The sequence below is a fragment of the Nerophis ophidion genome, unplaced genomic scaffold (genome assembly GCF_033978795.1).
Source record: "Nerophis ophidion isolate RoL-2023_Sa unplaced genomic scaffold, RoL_Noph_v1.0 HiC_scaffold_61, whole genome shotgun sequence".
Taxonomy (NCBI): domain Eukaryota; kingdom Metazoa; phylum Chordata; class Actinopteri; order Syngnathiformes; family Syngnathidae; genus Nerophis; species Nerophis ophidion.
The window spans coordinates 396,573-418,668 of NW_026906983.1; the positions used below are offsets into that span (position 1 = coordinate 396,573).

The following is a 22,096-nucleotide window of genomic DNA, read 5'->3' on the forward strand; positions in this document are numbered from 1 at the left end:
GTGAAGCGACCGGAATGAGAATCAGCACCTCCAAGTCCGAGTCCATGGTTCTCGCCCGGAAAAGGGTGGAATGCCATCTCCGGGTTGGGGAGGAGACCCTGCCCCAAGTGGAGGAGTTCAAGTACCTAGGAGTCTTGTTCACGAGTGAGGGAAGAGTGGATTGTGAGATCGACAGGCGGATCGGTGCGGCGTCTTCAGTAATGCGGACGTTGTACCGATCCGTTGTGGTGAAGAAGGAGCTGAGCCGGAAGGCAAAGCTCTCAATTTACCGGTTGATCTACATTCCCATCCTCACCTATGGTCATGAGCTTTGGGTCATGACCGAAAGGACAAGATCACGGGTACAAGCCGTGTGGCGGGGCTCTCCCTTAGAGATAGGGTGAGAAGCTCTGCCATCCGGGAGGAACTCAAAGTAAAGCCGCTGCTCCTTCACATCGAGAGGAGCCAGATGAGGTGGTTCGGGCATCTGGTCAGGATGCCACCCGAACGCCTCCCTGGGGAGGTGTTTAGGGCACGTCCAACCGGTAGGAGGCCACGGGGAAGACCCAGGACACGTTGGGAAGACTATGTCTCCCGGCTGGCCTGGGAACGCCTCGGGAACCCAAGGGAAGAGCTAGACGAAGTGGCTGGGGAGAGGGAAGTCTGGGTTTCCCTGCTTAGGCTGTTGCCCCCGCGACCCGACCTCGGATAAGCGGAAGATGATGGATGGATGGATGGATGGATATTGTGTCATTTATATTCTATTTTTATGTCAAAATTACAAAAGACAAGTGATAGAAAATGGATTATTAATCTACTTGTTCATTTACTGTTAATATCTTCTTATTTTCTGTTTCGACATGTTCCATCTACACTTCTGTTAAAATTTAATAATCACTTATTCTTCTGTTGTTTGGATACTTTACAGTAGTTTTGGATGATACCACAAATATGGGTATCAATCTGATACAAGGTAGTTACATGATCATACATCGGTCATATTCAAGTGTTCATGTATCCAGAGACATATTTTCTGAGTTTATAAACATAATATTCTTTTTTTTTTTTAAATGAAAGAAGATGTGATGCCTAAAAACATTGCTGTACTCATAGAAGTAGTACTTTTTAGAGGTGGTATAGTACCCAATATGATTAATTAGTATCGTGGTACTATACTAATACCAGTATACCGTACAACCCTATTTCTTACATAGTAGGATCACCCCGCTGGTGGGTAGAAATACCTGGACACCTGTGAAATATACATTTATCATTGTGATAAGTATTTTAATCGTACTATTTCCCATCTCCCGTATCATGAGTATTCCACAGCGTACTCAAACATTAATTGTTACCTTTAGACTTCACATCAGGGTATATCTGAACTCCAATATCCGCTCTTGAAAAAGTTTGATAATCATCCTCTTCAGTGGAATGTCGATAAGAGTTCGAAAAAAGGTCCTGTAACACCTGTAACAAAATAATGGGGAGACTTCACTCAGGTTAACCATACCTAAAGAGACACAAAATACTGCATTACACAAGACTACCCGAATGTACTCGAATGATTGAAAAAAATAAATGTTTTTAAGTTAAATTATTGGTAAACACAGTTTAAGTATATTTATTTACGTAAAACCGCGAGTAATGAATAAAGTTTTCATCAATTAATATATTCTGTAGACATACCCTCATCCGCTCTCTTTTCCTGAAAGCTGATCTGTCCAGTTTTGGAGTTGATGTCGGCAGGCCAGGGAAGCTAGGGCCCATATTCTTCACTTGATCATCTTCGGTAGAAGCGGTGTGAGCCAAGACATCAAGGGGGTTTAGCTCGCTCATCTGCCGGAACAAACTGCTTGCCGTGCTATCAAGTTCCTTTGTCCCTGAATAGCTCACACACTTCGGCACGTTCAATGGGGGTCTGGCGGCAGATTTATTTGACTTTATAGTTGGAAATGCATCTGCTTTGAGTGTCAGTGGATATCCAAACATTCTTGCCATCTCTGTCGTAGCATAGCTGTCGTCGGTAAAGTGTGCGGAACAAACCACTGACCATTTCGTCGGCTTTCCCCACACCCTCGTATTTTGAACAAATTTCGTCCAATTTCTTGCCACTTTGGCATCTTTGGGCCAGTGGTGCAACTTGAATCCCTCCCTGTTAGTGTTGTTACACCCTCCGACAACACACTGACGAGGCATGATGTCTCAAAGGTACGGAAAACTGTCGAAGAAATTGAAAATAACAGAGCTGATTTGACTCGGTGTTTGTAATGCGATTGAGAAAATTGCAGATTGATTCCCTCTATTATTGACTCCGAGAGCGAATAATAAAAAGGCGTTTAATTCAGCAAAATTCACCCATCTAGAGTTTGGAAATCGGTTAAAAAAATATATGGTCTTTTTCCTGCAACATCAAGGTATATATTGATGCTTACATAGGTGTGGTGATAATGTTCCCCTTTAAGACTCTAACACAAGCACTCATTTAACTTCACTTTGACTACGGAGTTCATGTTTGGTACCTTGACGCCTTAAAAGCCCTGAAAAACCAACTCTAGACAGCCCAAAACAAAATGATTGGGCTTCTACTCAACCGTCCATCTCGGGCTCACCTTTCCGCCAACCATTTCCTTAACATGGGAGGCTCTTGGTATCTGACAGAGTACATCTTCTTGCAGTTGGTCTGGTGTACAAGATACACCATACCACTAAAATACCCATGTACCTGTCTAGATACTTCAAAATATATTCACCATTATAACACCAAAGGTAGTTGTAAAAATCACATTCAACCCAGATTTCACTCAATAAAAGGTTCTAATTTGTTTGCCTGCTATACCACCAATATGTGGAAGTCCTTATCCAAAAGAAAATATACAGGTTGCGGCTACTTATAACTAAGAATATACATAGCCTTTTACCCATTTGAAATTATATTTTCATTTATTTTCCTGCAGTATTTTTGTACTTTAAATGCTACTTTCTACATAGTACTGTATGAGTTCCTCCTCATACTTTGCTATGGTTCTTTGGCACATTTTCACACAATCACAACACTTTACTCACACTTACCATGAATTGATTAACGTGGACCCAGACTTAAACAAGTTGAAAAACTTATTGGGGTGTTACCATTTAGTGGTCAATTGTACGGAATATGTACTGTACTGTGTAATCTACTAATACAAGTATCAATCAATCAATCACTTGATCTCTACTTAGCGATGTGTTGATAACGTGCGCGTCTCTTTGTTAGCAGCTAACAAGCTAAGCTAACTAGCGAGCTAAGCTAACTAACAAGCAAAGATAGCACCAGAAGCGGCACAGTGCATCTAGCACTTTATCCTTAAATAAAGAATCAAAGATGTATTTTATAAGACAAAAATATTTCAAACTGGAGAACAAATAATAGGACTGACTTATTAGCGTCTTTCTCCTTCGATGTTCTCTTTCTGATGTCTTCTGTTTTCCCCGGAAGCTGGGAATGACGTCACAGCCGAGTGGACGAAGAGGTAGCTCTATATAAGATATTGCCTGCTGTCACTGTTACCATGCTTTTATAACCTGTAATATGTATTTGAAATACAACGTGATGTAAAAGAGTGTCTTGTTTTTCAAAAATAAATTCAAAGTATATCAAACAAAGCTTTAATGTTGGGGTTCAGTGGCGCCCCCCTGCGACATTTATTGCAATGACAAGAGTGAAAGTGCTAGAAATTGTAGCGATATTACTGCCTGATTTATTTAAATGTACCCTTCCACGTGTTTTTATTGTTATTCCCGTTTACTCCTAGATAATCTATTTCTATACAAAACATTAATAAAACATTCAAATATCACAGAACGTGATGTCGCAGGACCTCCGTCATAAAACCAATTGTAAGTCCAGGAAGTGACGTGATCTTCGCGCATGCGTGAATCGTGTCGTGAATTAATTTCAATGTTTATAAAGTGTGAAACATTTGCTCTCATAAACAAAAGTCTCTTTCTTAAAGTGAAATACAAATTCTAACATTGTGTTAATGATTTCAATTTATTAATTCAGTCTTGGAAGATTGTACAAAATAGAAAAAACACTTAAATTATTATATTTACTGAAATAATTTAAGTGGTTCTAAGTAAGTATGTTCAAGCACAAGTTTATTATTTATTTATATTTTTAAATTTTATTTTATTGGTATGGTCTCTCATATTTACTTTTACTTTCTTTGACGGGTTTTGTTTGTCGGAGGATTGGATTTAATGTGATGTTTATTATATTGCTGAGTAAAATATTAAAAAAACATTGACTCATATTGTATTGAAAGTACCTTAATGTGTCTAAACATTGTTTATGTATTTTTAATTGTTCAATAAAAAAAAAAAGATAATCAGAAGTAGAACTGGTTAGCAAATAAACTATTTCATTAACATAAATAATGTTGAAGTCCTATTACATGACATTATTTAAATATGTATACTAAATATAATTTGAATAGTTGGCAAGTAAACAAAATGCATTTGCCATACCTAATTGTATTACATCAATTTTAATTCGACACCACACATTACAACATGTATTCACACTTTGTTGTGTGAAAATATTTTACACAAACTTACATTCAATTATAGTAATGATTATAATATAATAAGATATATAACAATGTTTGTTCTGGATCTAAATTAATGCATGGAAAATAAATAGTTAAACAATAATCTTTTTAGTGAGGTGGCATCTTTTTCACCTGAAAACAAATCTACTTAAGTGTGAAAATAAAGTCTTACGTATTACTTGTATTACATTTGAATAGAACCTTATTGAGCATATTAACAAGATTATGTTAGAAAATGTGCCAAGTATGAAAAAGTCATTTTGAATTTGCGTACAGGATGTAGAATGACGATGATCTCGACCCACCATAAATAAAATAAAAAGGAAGATTGGAGAATGTGGAAGGAAGTTATGACTGTTATAATTTTCCACCACAAGGGGGCGATGTTGGTGTCGATATCAATGACTAGTCATGATCAGACCCCGAATTAAAGGTCTCATATCAGTTTGCAATGAGATCCCATCATCTAAAGAGAAGTAAAGACAACTTGATGGTTGATGGCGAGGGGCAGTTTTGGCTGCCAGGCTCCGCCCACCACCAATGGGTACCAACAGGTACTGACCCATTCTGCACGACAGGGTGTCATCATCATCATTTGTACCAACTCTGAGTACAATCTCAGTTTGTGGAGCTGTGTTATAAATGTGTAAAGTTGTGTGGCGAGCCATCAGGTCAAAGTTTGGTCAAAGTCCCGAGGAGGAGTTTGTTCAAGTACCACCCCTTTTTGACTTCAACATGGCTGATGGAAACCAAAATGGCCGACTTCATTTTGGCTTTCAAATATGGCTTCTTGAGACTTTTACGTTCCTCCTGTCATGATAGACGCCGCTGGTGATGTTGGTGGCGATACGTGAATCTGGGGCGAGGGGCACAATCATTCACATTTTCAAGAGTTAATATTTGATGTTTGGCTTCGGGGCTCCTAAACTATTTCATTTTTTGCTTGCAAGATTTGGAGAGTTTTGGTGCCGAGTAAGGTCCTGAAAAATGTGATCCAAGAGGATCATTTTTTTTCAAGCCTTATACATCTTTACCTCCATTCTTTCCATCTTTACCTTCATTCTCCCTTTCCTCCTTTTCTCTCTATCTTTATCTTCATTATTGCCTCTTCTCTCCATAATACCCTCCATTCTCTCCTTTTCTCTTTCTTTTTACTTCTATTCTCTCCTTTTTTCTCTATCTTAACTGCATTTTCTCCTTCTTTACCTTTTATTTGCTCCATCCTTACCTTCATTCTCACCTTTTCTCTCCATCTTTACCTCCGTTTTCTCCTTTTTTCTCCATCTTTACCTTTATTCGCTTCTATTCTCTACCTCTATTCCTCCATTCTCTCCATTTCTCTCCATCTTTACCTCCATCTTCTCTCCACGTCATCCTCCATTCACACGTGACTTCCTGGGCAGAGCTTCCAAAGGTGTTCCTCCTCCAGAAGAGTCCATCCTCTCCGGTCAGCTGCACGGCGACAGGTTTCTACCCCGACCGAGCCCACTTGTTTTGGAGGAAAGATGGCGAGCAGATGGAGGAGGTGGAGCACGGAGAGCTGCTCCTCAACCACGACGGAACCTTCCAGATGTGGGTGGAGGTGGAGGGCAAGTAGGAATGTGTGTTCCAGCTGTCTGGCGTGAAGGAGGACCTGGTCACCAAGCTGGAGAGAAGAAGCAAGCCATGAAGGTGAGAAAGACACATCTAGGACATGTTGAATAGTGTCAATGGAAGCACCTGATGTTCCTTCATGTGACTTGTCAAACAAATCAATCACACCATACCAACAGGCAACGTGAGCGTCACTGCCACGCTGGCTGTGGTGCTCCTCCTGGCGGCCCCCACCCCCATCATCATCTTCATCTTCATCATCAAGCGTCGCCCAGGCAGACAAGGTGAGGGACACAAAAGTATCTGCTGTCATTCATGAGATGTGAATTTCACCTGCTTTCTCTTTCATATCAGCCCAATACCATCCAGCTGCTAAGTAAAACATCTTCTCTTTCTTGGAAACCAGAACAATAAACAAAGCAGTGGTGAAGAAGCATCACTCACACACTTTGTAAGTTGAAGTTATTAATATCATTTATTCATCTTTGTTATACACCTTTATGTCAGCCATATTCAATATAATATTGACCTTCTGTTACATTCTGGATTGTTGTTATCTTTGTAAGGGTTAACTTGCAAACTTGCTGTTTGAAGGTGTGATGTAGACACCTGTTACAAGTTTAGCAGGGAAATAAAAGCTTCCCTCCTTGATACTGGTGTAAGCGCACGCAATAGAAAGTATCACAGCCAACTTTTGATGAGTGCTAATGATAAAGAACATCAAGGGCCTGATCTACAAACCCCCATTCCATATGAGTTGGGAAATTGTGTTAGATGTAAATATAAATGGAATACAATGATTGGCAAATCATTTTCAACCCATATTCAGTTGAATGCACTACAAAGACAACATATTTGATGTTCAAACTCATAAACTTTGTTTTTTTGGGGGAAAAAATAATTAACTTATAATTTCATGGTTTCAACACGTGCCAAAGTAGTTGGGCAAGGGCATGTTCACTTCTGTGTTACATCACCTTTTCTTTTAACAACACTCAATAAACCTTTGGGAACTGAGGAAATTAATTGTTGAAGCTTTGAAAGTGGAATTCTTTCCCATTCAGTTACCCATGCCTTGGGCACTAATACACCCCCATACCATCACACATGTGTAAGTTACCCATGCCTTGGGCACTAATACACCCCCATACCATCACACATGTGTAAGTTACCCATGCCTTGGGCACTAATACACCCCCATACCATCACACATGCTGGCTTTTCAACTTTGCGCCTATAACAATCCAGATGGTTATTTTCCTCTTTGTTCTGGAGGACAACACGTCCACAGTTTCCAAATATAATTTGAAATGTGGACTCGTCAGACCACAGAACACTTTTCCACTTTGCATCAGTCCATCTTAGATGAGCTCGGGGCCAGCCAAGCCTGTGGCATTTCAGGATATTGTTGATAAATGGGTTTGGCTTTGCATAGCAGAGTTTTAACTTGCACTTACAGATGTAGCGACCAACTGTAGTTACTAACAGTACTTTTATGAAGTGTTCCTGAGCCCATGTGGTGATATCCTTTACACATTGATGTCGTTTTTTGATGCAGTACCGCCTGAGGGATCAAAAGTCCGTAATATCATCGCTTACGTGCAGTGATTTCTCCAAATTTTCTGAAATTTTTGATAATTTTACAGACCGTAGATGGTAAAATCCCTAAATTCCTGGCATTAGCTCGTTGAAAAATGTTGTTCTAAAACTGTTCGACAATTTGCTTACAAATTGGTGACCCTCGCCCCATCCTTGTTTGTGAAATACTTAGCATTTCATGGAAGCTGCTTTTATAGCCAATCATGGCACCCACCTGTTCCCAATTAGCCTGCACACCTGTGAGATGTTCCAAATAAGTGTTTGATGAGCATTCCTCAACTTTATCAGTGTTTATTGCCACCTTTCCCAACTTCTTTGTCACGTGTTGCTGGCATCAAATTCTAAAGTTAATGATTATTTGCAAAAAAAAAAAATGTTTAGCAGTTTGAACATCAAATATGTTCTCTTTGTCGCATATTCAACTGAATATGGGTTGAAAATGATTTGCAAATCATTGTATTCTGTTTATATTTACATCTAACACAATTTCCCAATTCATATGGAAACGGAGTTTGTACTAAAGGTTTGTGTGTATTAAAACATGTGCAAACCTCATCTACTTAACTTATGCCCAGAGTCTCTGAAATGAGCAAAATAGAGAGCGCAATCCATTTAGTGTGTCTGTCTTCATGTACAGTCGTGCTCAAAAGTTTACATACACTTGTAAAGAACATCATGTCATGGCTGACTTCAGTTTCCAATCATTTCTACAACTCTTATTTATTTGTGATGTAGTGATTGAAGCACATACTTGTTGCTCACAAAAAACATTCATGAAGTTTGCTTCTTTTATGAATTTATTATGGGTCTACTGTACATGTGAGCAAATGTGCTGGGTCAAAAGTATACATACAGCAATGTTAATATTTGCTTACATGACCCTTGGCAAGTTTCACTGCAAAAAGGCGCTTTTGGTAGCCATCCACAAGCTTCTGCTTGAATTTTTGACCACTCCTCTTGACAAAATTGGTGCAGTACAGCTAAATGTGTTGGTTTTCTGCCATGGACTTGTTTCTTTAGCATTGTCCACACGTTTAAGTCAGGACTTTGGGAAGGCCATTCTAAAACCTTAATTCTAGTCTGATTTAGCCATTCCTTTACTACTTTTGACGTGTGTTTGGGGTCATTGTCCTGTTGGAACACCCAACTGCGCCCAAGACCCAACCTCCAGGCTGATGATTATAGCTTGTCCTGAAGAATTTGGAGCAAATCCTCTTTTTTTTAATTTTCCCATTCACTCGATGTAAAGCAGCAGTTCCACTGGCAGCAAAACAGGCCCAGAGCATAACAATACCACCATCACGCTTGATGACAGGAATCCTGGGATTAAAGGCCTCACCTTTTCGCCTCCAAACATATTGCTGGGTATTGTGGCCAAACAGCTCACTTTTTGTTTCATCTGACCACAGAAATTTCCTCCAGAAGGTCTTATCTTTGTCCATGTGATGTCAGATGAAACAAAAAATTTAGCTGTTTGGCCTAAATATCAAGCAATATATTTGGAGGAAAAAAGGTGAGGCCTTTAATCCCAGGAACACCAACCTACCGTCAAGCATGGTGGTGGTAGTATTGTACTCTGGGTCTGTTTTGCTGTTAATTGAACTGGTGCTTCAAATGGGACAAAGAAAAAGGAGGATTACCTCCAGATTCTTCAGGAAAAACTAAAATCATCGGCCCAGACTTTGTGTCTTGGGCGCAGTTGGGTGTTCCAACTGGACAATGACCCCAAACACACCTCAAAAGTGGTGAAGGAATGGCTAAATCAGGCTAGAATTAAGGTTTTACAATGGCCTTGCCAAAGTCCTGACTTAAAGGCCTACTGAAAGCCACTACTAGCCACCACACAGTCTGATAGTTTATATATCAATGATGAAATATTAACATTGCAACACATGCAAATACGGCCGCTTTAGTTTACTAATTTACAATTTTAAATTTCCCGGGAGTTTCGTCTTCGAAACGTTGTGTAATGATGACGTGTACGCAAGACGTCACAGGTTTTTAGGAAATATGAGCGCTGCACACACACACAGCTAAAAGTCGTCTGCTTTAACGGCATAATTATACAGTATTTTGGAGATCTGTGTTGCTGAATCTTTTGCAATTTGTTCAATTAATATTGGAGGAGTCACAGTAGAAAGATGGAGTGGGAAGCTTTAGCCTTTAGCCACACAAACACACGGTGATTCCTTGTTTAAAATTCCTGGAGGTGAAACTTTCCTATGGATCACAGCGGTCAAGAGAACATGGATCCCGACCACATGTCAACCAGCAGGTTTCGGTGAGAAAATTGTGGCTAAAAAGTCGCCTCTTACCGGAGAAAAGCTGAGCTTGTGCCGTCCATAGCTGCCGTCGACTCCCCTGAGACATTGGCGTCAACACCCGGCCGTTGACACACCCTTCCGACTATCAGGTAATATTTAACTCACTAAAACAATAGCAACACAATAGAAAGATAAGGGATTTCCCAGAATTAACCTAGCAAATGTGTCTAAAAACATCGGAATCCGTCCCAATGCAATCGCGTTTTTTTTTTTTTTTTAGTCCGTCGCTATCAATATCCTCAAACACGAATCTTTCATCCTCGCTCAAATTAATGGGGAAATTGTCGTTTTCTTAGTCCGAATAGCACTTTTTGTTGGAGGCTCCCATTAAAATCAATCCAAATATGTGAAGAGCCATCAAAAATGTGACGTCATCGTCTGCGACTTCCGGTAGAGGCAGGGCTTTTCTCTTAGCACCGAAAGTTGCGAACTTTATCGTGGATGTTCTCTACTAAATCCTTTCAGCAAAAATATGGCAATATCGCGAAATGATCAAGTATGACGCATAGAATGGACCTGCTATCCCTGTTTAAATAAGAAAATCAAATTTCAGTAGGCCTTTAAATGTGTGGACAATGCTGAAGAAACAAGTCCATGTCAGAATACCAACAAATTTAGCTGAACTGCACCAATTTTGTCAAGAGGAGGGGTCAAAAACCACAAGCGCCTTATTGCAGGTAAACTTGCCAAGGGACATGTAAGCAAATATTAACATTGCTGTACGTATACTTTTGACCCAGCACATTTTCAGTAGACCCATAATAAATTCATAAAAGAAGCAAACTTCATGAATGTTTTTTGTGAGCAACAAGTATGTGCTCCAATCACTACATCACACAAAATGGTAGTTGTAGAAATGATTGGAAACTGAAGTCAGCCATGACATGATGTTCTTTACAGGTGTATGTAAACTTTTGACCTGACTAAGACACTGGAGGGTTGGTTGCACATGAGCCTTGAAGCCAAGCTGAACCTGTTTGGAGACTTAGTCTTAGACTAGTCAGGAAGTAGAAGAGCAGAATTCCCAGCTGCAAAGATGTGATATGAGTGAAGATGGACTTCCTTCACCAGAGTGAGGTGTGGGCTTAGCATGAGCAGCGTAAGCAGCTCACGGTGCGTTTTGTGCTCCGCCAGCTGGTGACGGTGGTAACCAGCTCTCAGAGAGACGTGAAGGCTGAAGGCTGAAGGCTGAAGGCTGAGTGACACACAGCACAGTGAGGACTTTGCTTTTTCACGCACCTCCAAATGTTCTTCTGACTTTGTGTGAAGATGATGTTCACTCTGCCACATGCTAACATCTGCACCTGCTTTTGTTGGGAATGTGCTGAGTCATCTTCTTCCTCCAGGATGCTTTGTGCACTGGAACACAGAGAGATGTCTCCATCGCTGAGGGACCTCATCACACTTGGACTTTTCTTTCACATCTGCACAATTTACATGATGTCTTCTTTGGCTGTTTAAGGCTGAGAAAACACCTTCAATCTGCATCTTTCAACAATATTTTGCCAGTGAATCATGTTGATGTTGATCTTTGTGTCCACGTAGTTGTGATGTCATCATTTGGGGCTCATGTGTCATCACATTGACAAGGATTTGTAACGATCTGTCACTTACTTTCTGATAGTTTTTCGTGTTTTGTACTTTGTTTCCTGTTCAGTGCTCTTATTTTGTCATACTTCCTGTTTACTCCGCTGAGCACTGTTTTTGTCACACTCGCCGTTGATTGGCAGCGGTCCTCAGCTGCGGTCAATCAACATAGGCCTATTTATGTTTCACTCGAGCACTCCTCAGTGCTCGAAGTTAAACCTATGTTGGGAACATCTCCATGCAAGACTGCTTTCTGTTTATATCTTTTACTTTGATGAAATTAAAATCATCTTACCTGCTTTCTGCTCTCCTGGATTTTTGCATACTTGAGGTCACACAACTGCAGCCATGCGACATCCCAACAGTAACTTCGAGCCAGAAAATTGTGACCTCGCGAGAATCCCTGTCGGCAATCCTCAGCCGACGTTCTGGACCGCACAATTCCTGGAGGACTTGAAGGCCAGGTTTGTGCGGTCCCAGCCTACAGACGCGGACCCTCTCCCCGCGGCAACGCCACCGGCTTCGGCTCTCCGACCGGCGCGTCCGCCACTTCCTGCATGCCTCGCGGCTCCCGCGGCAACGCTACCGGCTACGGCTCTCCGACCGGCGCGTCCTCCGCCGCCATCCTTCCTCTCGGCAACGCTGCCGGCTACGGCTCACCGACCGGCGCGCCCGCCTCCTCCTTCACGTCTCGCGGCTCCTGCGGCTCCGTCGCCGACTGCGGCTCTCCGACCGGCACGTCCGCCGCCGCCATCCTTCCCGTCGTCTGCTGAGCTGCTTCTCCCTGCTCCTACGCAGCTTCCAGCGGCTGCTCCCCGGCTGCTCTTTTTGCCAGCTCCCGCTCTCTTTTTTGGTTCGCCGAGAGCTCCAGTGGAGCCCACAGTGAGGTCGCTTTTGTCCTCCTGCTGGGACTTGGCACGGGACGTGTCTTCGTCCCTCCTCCTGGTCCCCTCCCGCCCGTCCCTGGTTTTCGCACCGGGGGACTCCGACGAGCAGGCACGTTTTCCCGCATGTGTGAACGGTGTCTGGCAGCCACCTAGTGGAGGGGGGCCCACTATACACTGCGGTGCAGCCAGGCACACACCGCTGTCATCCCCGCCAGCGTCTCCTTCCACGGAGACATCTACGTCCCTGGCGGGCTTTCGCCTAGCCCCAACGCCGGCTCCACGCCGAGCCCCAACGCCGGCTCCACGCCGAGCCCCAACGCCGGCTCCACGCCGAGCCCCAACGCCGGCTCCACGCCGAGCCCCAACGCCGGCTCCACGCCGAGCCCCAACGCCGGCTCCACGCCGAGCCCCAACGCCGGCTCCACGCCGAGCCCCAACGCCGCCAAGAGCAGCACCACGCCGGGCTTCGTCACCGCCGGCATCCGCTATTCCTCGGCCAGCATTTGCTGCTCCTCGCCCGGCGTCATCTGCCGCTTTCACGCCGCCGATGACATCTGCAACAATCACGCCTCCGATGACGCCTGCCGCTTCAACGCCGCCGATGACGTCTGCCGCTTTCACGCCGCCGATGACGTCTGCCGCTTTCACGCCGCCGATGACGTCTGCCGCTTTCACGCCGCCGATGACGTCTGCCGCTTTCACGCCGCCGATGACGTCTGCCGCTTTCACGCCGCCGATGACGTCTGCCGCTTTCACGCCGCCGATGACGTCTGCCGCTTTCACGCCGCCGATGACGTCTGCCGCTTTCACGCCGCCGATGACGTCTGCCGCTTTCACGCCGCCGATGACGTCTGCCGCTTTCACGCCGCCGATGACGTCTGCCGCTTTCACGCCGCCGATGACGTCTGCCGCTTTCACGCCGCCGATGACGTCTGCCGCTTTCACGCCGCCGATGACGTCTGCCGCTTTCACGCCGCCGATGACGTCTGCCGCTTCCACGCCGCCGATGACGTCTGCCGCTTCCACGCCGCCGATGACGTCTGCCGCTTCCACGCCGCCGATGACGTCTGCCGCTTCCACGCCGCCGATGACGTCTGCCGCTTCCACGCCGTTGATGACGTCTGCCGCTTCCACGCCGGCACCAACATCGGCTCCTCAGCCGCCTCCTGCAGAGGTATCTGTTTTGGCTGCAGCCCCCGCCGCTTTGTCTGCTGTCTCCGGGCCTGCTTCAGCGCGCCCGCCTCCACGTCAGCCGCGGATGTGGCCGTGCCCTGGGCGTCCTCCTCGCGGGATGCACTCGTCTCTTTTTCGGCCAATGATGTGGCTGTTCCGTGGCCGCCCGCCCCGCCAGTTCCAGCGGCGCTCTACGCGCCGTCGCCACCTGACTTTCCCTCGCTGGCTGCGGGGACACGAGGTTTGGCGACCTTTCACCAAATCCTCCTTCCATCCTCCCTTACTTTGTGGACATTTTTTTCCATTTTTCTTTTCCAGGGAACATCTGGTATCTGTTCCTTGAGGGGGAGGTCCTGTAACGATCTGTCACTTACTTTCTGATAGTTTTTCGTGTTTTGTACTTTGTTTCCTGTTCAGTGCTCTTATTTTGTCATACTTCCTGTTTACTCCGCTGAGCACTGTTTTTGTCACACTCGCCGTTGATTGGCAGCGGTCCTCAGCTGCGGTCAATCAACATAGGCCTATTTATGTTTCACTCGAGCACTCCTCAGTGCTCGAAGTTAAACCTATGTTGGGAACATCTCCATGCAAGACTGCTTTCTGTTTATATCTTTTACTTTGATGAAATTAAAATCATCTTACCTGCTTTCTGCTCTCCTGGATTTTTGCATACTTGAGGTCACACAACTGCAGCCATGCGACATCCCAACAGGATTTCTTCTTTCCTTTTCAAACCAATAGACAGCTGCTTATCAGTGAATATCACCTTGTGTCACATCTCATCATTATTTTTACTAATATTTTGCAACATTAGTACCATTTTTTCAGTACTGTTGTATGTTAATGTTAATTGTTTTTGCTGTAACATTTAAGAATGTTGATTATGAGAACTGCTGTCCAGTTGTTATATCTTCTTTTTTGATGTACAGTTTTGTGTAATGAGAACTATTCTTAAAGTATTGACACTTTGTAGGGCGCAACCTAACTAATTATTCTTCCTGGAAAAAAAGCTAGTTTCTAGTTTGACAACATACCATAAATAGCTATACAGTGCTGCCATCTAATGGTCTTGGAAGTGCAAGTGCACTGCAAATGAGACTAATGTCATTGATATTTTTATTAGTAGATTGCACAGTTCAGTACATATTCTGTACAATTGACCACTAAATGGTAACACCCCAATAAGTTTTTCATATACCATGAATTGATTAACTTGGACCCTGAAAAACTTATTGGGGTGTTACCATTTAGTGGTCAATTGTACGGAATATGTACTGTACTGTGCAATCTAATAATAATATGTACTGTACTGTGCAATCTAATAATAAAAGTATCAATCAATCAATCAATCAATGACATTAGTCTCATTTGAAATGCACTTGCACTTAGATAAATAACCATAACCCAACTTTAGGAAGTTGACATTGTTAGGGACCGAATGTCCCTTTGGGACAGAGGACCCTATGGAATTTCTAGCGTTTTATTCTTTCTTTCTTTCTTTATTAGTATTCCACAGCTTTGAGTTGTAATTTGACCCCCTTAACATGCTTCAAAAATCACCAAATTTGACACACACATCAGGACTGGCGAACATTGCGATTTAATCAAAAAACCTAACCCCAAAACTAAAAATTGCGCTCTAGCGCCCCCTAGGAAGAAAACATAGACACAACTGCCTGTATATGCACAATTAGATGTATATATATATATATATATATGTATATATATGTGTGTAAAAAAAAAATAAAAATATATATATATATATATATTTTTTTTTTTTTCCGAAGACCTTTATGAAGAAGAAAAAACATAGACCCAGATTTCCCTCGCCCGGACGCGGGTCACCGGGGCCCCGCTCTGGAGCCAGGCCCGGAGTTGGGGCACGATGGCGAGCGCCTGGTGGCCGGGCCTGTTCCCATGGGGCCCGGCCGGGCACAGCCCGAAGAGGCAACGTGGGTAACCCCTCCAATGGGCTCACCACCCATAGCAGGGGCCATAGAGGTCGGTTGCATCGTGAGCTGGGCGGCAGCCGAAGGCAGGGCACTTGGCGGTCCGATCCTCGGCTACAGAAGCTAGCTCTTGGGACGTGGAACGTCACGTCACTGGGGGGGAAAGAGCCTGAGCTAGTGCGCAAAGTGGAGAAGTTCCGGCTGGATTTAGTCGGACTCACTTCGACGCACAGCAAGGGCTCTGGAACCAGTTCTCTCGAGAGGGACTGGACCCTCTTCCACTCTGGCGTTGCCGGCAGTGAGAGGCGACGGGCTGGGGTGGCAATTCTTGTTTCCCCCCGGCTCAAAGCCTGTACGTTGGAGTTCAACCCGGTGGACGAAAGGGTAGCCTCCCTCCGCCTTCGGGTGGGGGGACGGGTCCTGATGGTTGTTTGTGCTTATGCACCAAACAGCAGTTCAGAGTACCCACCCTTTTTGGGAAGACTTGAGGGAGTACCGGAACGTGCTCCCCCGGGTGATTCCCTTGTCCTACTGGGGGACTTCAACGCTCACGTTGGCAACGACACTGAAACCTGGAGAGGCGTGATTGGGAAGAATGGCCGCCCGGATCTGAACCCGAGTGGTGTTTTGCTATTGGACTTTTGTGCTCGTCACAGTTTGTCCATAACAAACACCATGTTCAAACATAAGGGTGTCCATATGTGCACTTGGCACCAGGACCCCCTAGGCCGCAGTTCCATGGTCGACTTTGTAGTTGTGTCATCGGATTTGCGGCCTTATGTTTTGGACACTCGGGTGAAGAGAGGGGCGGAGCTTTCTACCGATCACCACCTGGTGGTGAGTTGGCTGCGATGGTGGGGGAGGATGCCGGACAGACCTGGGAGGCCCAAACACATTTTGAGGGTCTGCTGGGAACGTCTGTCAGAGTCTCCTGTCAGACAAAGTTTCAATTCCCACCTTCGGAAGAACTTCGAACATGTCACGAGGGAGGTGCTGGACATTGAGTCCGAGTGGACCATGTTCCGAACCTCTATTGTCGAGGCGGCTGATCGAAGCTGTGGCCGCAAGGTAGTTGGTGCCTGTCGGGGCGGCAATCCTAAAACCCCTTGGTGGACACCAGCGGTGAGGGATGCCGTCAAGCTGAAGAAGGAGTCCTATCGGGTCCTTTTGGCTCATAGGACTCCGGAGGCAGTGGACAGGTACCGACAGGCCAAGCGGTGTGCAGCTTCAGCGGTCGCGGAGGCAAAAACTCGGACATGGGAGGAGTTCGGGGAAGCCATGGAAAACGACTTCCGGACGGCTTCGAAGCGATTCTGGACCACCGTCCGCCGCCTCAGGAAGGGGAAGCAGTGCACTATCAACACCGTGTATGGTGCGGATGGTGTTCTGCTGACCTCAACTGCGGATGTTGTGGATAGGTGGAAGGAATACTTCGAAGACCTCCTCAATCCCACCAACACGTCTTCCTATGAAGTAGCAGTGCCTGGGGAATCTGTGGTGGACTCTCCTATTTCTGGGGCTGAGGTCGCTGAGGTAGTTAAAAAGCTCCTCGGTGGCAAGGCCCCAGGGGTAGATGAGGTCCGCCCGGAGTTCCTTAAGGCTCTGGATGCTGTGGGGCGCATCGCGTGGACATCGGGGGCGGTACCTCTGGATTGGCAGACCGGGGTGGTGGTTCCTCTCTTTAAGAAGGGGGACCGGAGGGTGTGTTCCAACTATCGTGGGATCACACTCCTCAGCCTTCCCGGTAAGGTTTATTCAGGTGTACTGGAGAGGAGGCTACGCCGGATAGTCGAACCTCGGATTCAGGAGGAACAGTGTGGTTTTTGTCCTGGTCGTGGAACTGTGGACCAGCTCTATACTCTCCGCAGGGTTGTTGAGGGTGCATGGGAGTTTGCCCAACCAGTCTACATGTGCTTTGTGGACTTGGAGAAGGCATTCGACCGTGTCCCTCGGGAAGTCCTGTGGGGAGTGCTCAGAGAGTATGGGGTATCGGACTGTCTTATTGTGGCGGTCCGCTCCCTGTATGATCAGTGTCAGAGCTTGGTTTGCATTGCCGGCAGTAAGTCAAACACTTTTCCAGTGAGGGTTGGACTCCGCCAAGGCTGTCCTTTGTCACCGATTCTGTTCATAACTTTTATGGACAGAATTTCTAGGCGCAGTCAAGGAGTTGAGGGGTTCCGGTTTGGTGACCGCAGGATTAGGTCTCTGCTTTTTGCAGATGATGTGGTCCTGATGGCTTCATCTGACCGGGATCTTCAGCTCTCGCTGGATCGGTTCGCAGCCGAGTGTGAAGCGACCTGAATGAGAATCAGCACCTCCAAGTCAGAGTCCATGGTTCTCGCCCGGAAAATGGTGGAATGCCATCTGCGGGTTGGGGAGGAGACCCTGCCCCAAGTGGAGGAGTTCAAGTACCTAGGAGTCTTGTTCACGAGTGAGGGAAGAGTGGATCGTGAGATCGACAGGCGGATCGGTGCGGCGTCTTCAGTAATGCGGACGTTGTACCGATCAGTTGTGGTGAAGAAGGAGCTGAGCCGGAAGGCAAAGCTCTCAATTTACCGGTCGATCTACGTTCCCATCCTCACCTATGGTCATGAGCTTTGGGTCATGACTGAAAGGATAAGATCACGGGTACAAGCGGCCCAAATGAGTTTCCTCCGCCGGGTGGCGGGTCTCTCCCTTAGAGATAGGGTGAGAAGCTCTGCCATCCGGGAGGGACTCAAAGTAAAGCCGCTGCTCCTTCACATCGAAAGGAGCCAGATGAGATTGTTCGGGCATCTGGTCAGGATGCCACCCGAACGCCTCCCTAGGGAGGTGTTTAGGGCACGTCCAACCGGTAGGAGGCCACGGGGAAGACCCAGGACACGTTGGGAAGACTATGTCTCCCGGCTGGCCTGGGAACGCCTCGGGATCCCCCGGGAAGAGCTAGACGAAGTGGCTGGGGAGAGGGAAGTCTGGGTTTCCCTGCTTAGGCTGTTGCCCCCGCGACCCGACCTCGGATAAGCGGAAGACGATGGATGGATGGATGGATAGAGCGGCCATGCCAGCAACTTGAGGGTTCCAGGTTCAATCCCAGCTTCTGCCATCTGAGCCATTGTGTCCTTGGGCAAGACACTTTACCCACCTGCTCCCAGTGCCACCCACATTGGTTTAAATGTACACTTCCACGTGATGTAGAACAGTAGTACCACATTTTAAACATACACACACATCTAAAGAATATAAAAAATAAATATATTTGGTGGGCCAAACAAAATGACTCGGCGAAACAATGTTTGGTATGGGCCATATGACTTAAAATCTATATCTTAATAACAATATATGTCACGATACATCATTTGGTATATGATTGCTAATAGAAGAATTTCAAAATGGGTTACAAAAGCTCCTAATTTGGCAGCTGACATATGCAGTAACATATTGTGTCATTTCTAATTGTATTAATTTGGCGAAACAATTATTATTAATGTACTTGTTTATTTACTGTTAATATCTGGTTGCTTTATTTGAGAAAATAATACTGGAAATCATGAAATATTTTACTGCATATTTCATCAACTAAATTAGGAGCCTGTGTAGCCTGTTTTAAAACGGTTGTATTAATAATTCTATAAGAAATAATATATGACAGAATCAATTTTAAACCATCAACCGTCTATCCATTGTAGGAAGTCCTGTTGTGCTGGTTTGTTTTTCCTTTCCTGTGAATAATGTTGTAAAGAGCAGCGTGTTTGTGCATCACTGAGATTTCAAGACAGTTCATACGATAACTTGTTTTTCCTAAGTGCATGTAAAAGTACTGAATGCATTGTGTGACTGAGCACAGATGGATGTTTCTAAAACGTTTTTGTCTTCTTGTGGCCTGCAGACGTCTGTGAAGAACATCTTCTCCCTGAGCAACAGAAGTGGAGCTTCAGGATGGAGCCACAGCCCTCCCACATTAAAAAGGAAAAGAAACACCCACTGATCCCCCATTTTAAAGCGGAAGAGGATGACCCACTGACCACTCACATCAAAGAGGAAGAGGAGGACTCATTGACCCCCAATTTTAAAAAGGAAGAGGAGAAGCCACTAATAACCCATTTTAAAGAGGAAGAGGGGGACCCACTGACACCCCATTTTAAAAAGGAAGCGGTGGATCCACTGAGCCCTCACATTAAAGAGGAAGAGGAGGAAGAGGGCATCAGTCAGCCTAAATGGTTGGAGGAGTTCCCAGTGACTGGTGTCCCTGTGAAGAGTGAAGGTGATGAGGTGAAAGGTGAAAGTGAGGAGAGGGGAGGGGGGGAGCCTCCAAGCAGCAGCTCAACACAACACATGACAACAGAAGCTGATGGAGACCACTGTGGAGGATCACAAGCAGACAAGCTCTTAGCTCCACTATCAGATAGTGAGGACACAACGTCACACTCTCCTGACACTGATGATGAAGACTCTAAAGATGATAAGACATGTCACACTGACAACACTCACTTCACATGTTCTCACTGTCACAAAACTTTTAAATACCATAGTTATCTGAAAGTACACATAATAACACACACTGGAGAAAAACCTTTTTCTTGCTCAGAATGTGGTAAAGGTTTTACACAAAGTCAACATTTGAAAGTACACATGAGAACACAAACTGGAGAAAAACCTTTTTCATGTTCTATCAGTGGTAAAGATTTTACTCAGAGGCCACATTTGAAAGTACACATGACAACACACACTGGAAAAAAACCTTTTTCATGTTCTATCTGTGGCAGTCGAGGTCAGCAGAACACCATCCGCACCATACACGGTGTTGACAGTGCACTGCTTCCCCTTCCTGAGGCGGCGGAGGTGGTCCAGAATCGCTTCGAAGCCGTCCGGAAGTCGTTTTCCATGGCTTCCCCGAACTCCTCCCATGTCCGAGGTTTTGCCTCCGCGACCGCTGAAGCTGCACACCGCTTGGCCTGTCGGTACTTGTCCACTGCCTCCGGAGTCCTATGAGCCAAAAGGACCCGATAGTTCTCCTTCTTCAGCTTGACGGCATCCCTCACCGCTGGTGTCCACCAAGGGGTTTTAGGATTACCGCCACGACAGGCACCAACAACCTTGCAGCCACAGCTCTGATCTGCCGCCTCGACAATAGAGGTGCGGAACATGGTCCACTCGGACTCAATGTCCAGCACCTCCCTCGTGACATGTTCAAAGTTCTTCCGGAGGTGGGAAGACTCTGCCAGACGTTCCCAGCAGACCCTCACAATGCGTTTGGGCCTCCCAGGTCTGTCCGGCAACCTCCCCCACCATCGCAGCCAACTCCCCACCAGGTGGTGATCGGTAGAAAGCTCCGCCCCTCTCTTCACCCGAGTGTCCAAAACATATTATTGTACATGTTATACTGTACAATTGAATAAATCAGAAACTGATGACATAGTGCTGTATTTTACTTCTTTATCTTTTTTTCAACCAAAAATGCTTTGCTCTGATTTACTTGAATTAAAAAAATGTTCCCAGGGAGTACATCACTGAAAAAAGGTTGAGAACCACTGTTGTAGTAATTTGCTCCCTGGCCCCCAAAGTCCTAGTGGCAGGTGCTAACCACCGACAGGCAATCAGCCTAATTCTTACCTGTATGATAAGGCTATGGAACGCCTCTACCTTGGAAGTCTGGTGTTCACTCGACGGCATGGCGATATCTTTCAGCAGGGACTTGTTGTTGACAACCTCCTCCAGTTTCACTGCTGAGCGTGAGACTAAACATACATTTAAAATAGAACAATGTTTATACAAAATGTTCCAGTCAACTTGAAAACTGGTTATCTATTCACAAGTTTATCTGAATTTTTTGACTTTCAAAAGATCCATCCATCCATTTTGCTACCGCTTATTCCCTTTGGGTTTGCGGGGGGAGCTGGTGCCTACCTCAGCTACAATCGGGCGGAAGGCGGCGTACAGCCTGTACAAGTCGCCACCTCAACGCAGGGCACTTTCAAAAGATGTGCAGTAAAATATTGCTATTCCCTCACTGCTTCCGGGCAACTTATTTGCCTACTTACTTGGTTTGAGACATTTCTTTTGCATACTTCTACCGTGCAGTTGTCCAAGAGCACAAATTGGGAAGAGGTGGCCATGGTCCTTGTGGATGTTCTGAATGTGTCTCTCCACAGACTTCCACTAGGCAACCAGAAGTTCCCCCTCTCCAGGCGGTGTAGACGCTGCACTCCCATGCTGTTCAGCACTTGCAATACCTTGCCAGAAGATCCGCCAGCCAAGAGAATGCCAGCAGATAGCAGGATGTTGCCCGCGGCATAAGGGCCAATGTTTGGCTGGCTGCTCCACCTACTCCTCCGGTCACATGATGTACATTGTATGGTCATGATCAGCTGTGTACCGTTCCAATCCCAAGAAGGGCTTATGTCCTGGCTGCCACAGGCTGGACAGTGACACCACTT

At 45.5% G+C, this 22,096-nt stretch overlaps 1 protein-coding gene across 6 annotated transcripts in view; it reads right to left on the minus strand.

The window, feature by feature from the left end:
• LOC133547095 (oocyte zinc finger protein XlCOF6-like) overlaps window positions 1-3,469 on the minus strand; it is a 106,387-nt gene extending 102,918 nt beyond the window's left edge. For 2 of the 6 annotated variants that reach the window (XM_061892912.1, XM_061892919.1), the window contains exons 1-3: window positions 3,052-3,461; window positions 1,669-2,200; window positions 1,335-1,449 (exon numbers count right to left, since the gene is read on the minus strand). In XM_061892912.1, coding sequence (XP_061748896.1) covers window positions 1,335-1,449; window positions 1,669-2,178 — 625 coding nt within the window. In that variant the 5' untranslated portion in view covers window positions 2,179-2,200; window positions 3,052-3,461. Of the gene's footprint in view, window positions 1-1,334; window positions 1,450-1,668; window positions 2,201-3,051 lie in introns of all 6 variants that reach the window. The other 4 variants (XM_061892914.1, XM_061892915.1, XM_061892916.1 and 1 more) reach the window with 4 other exon arrangements.
• Window positions 3,470-22,096: the final 18,627 nt, after the last annotated feature.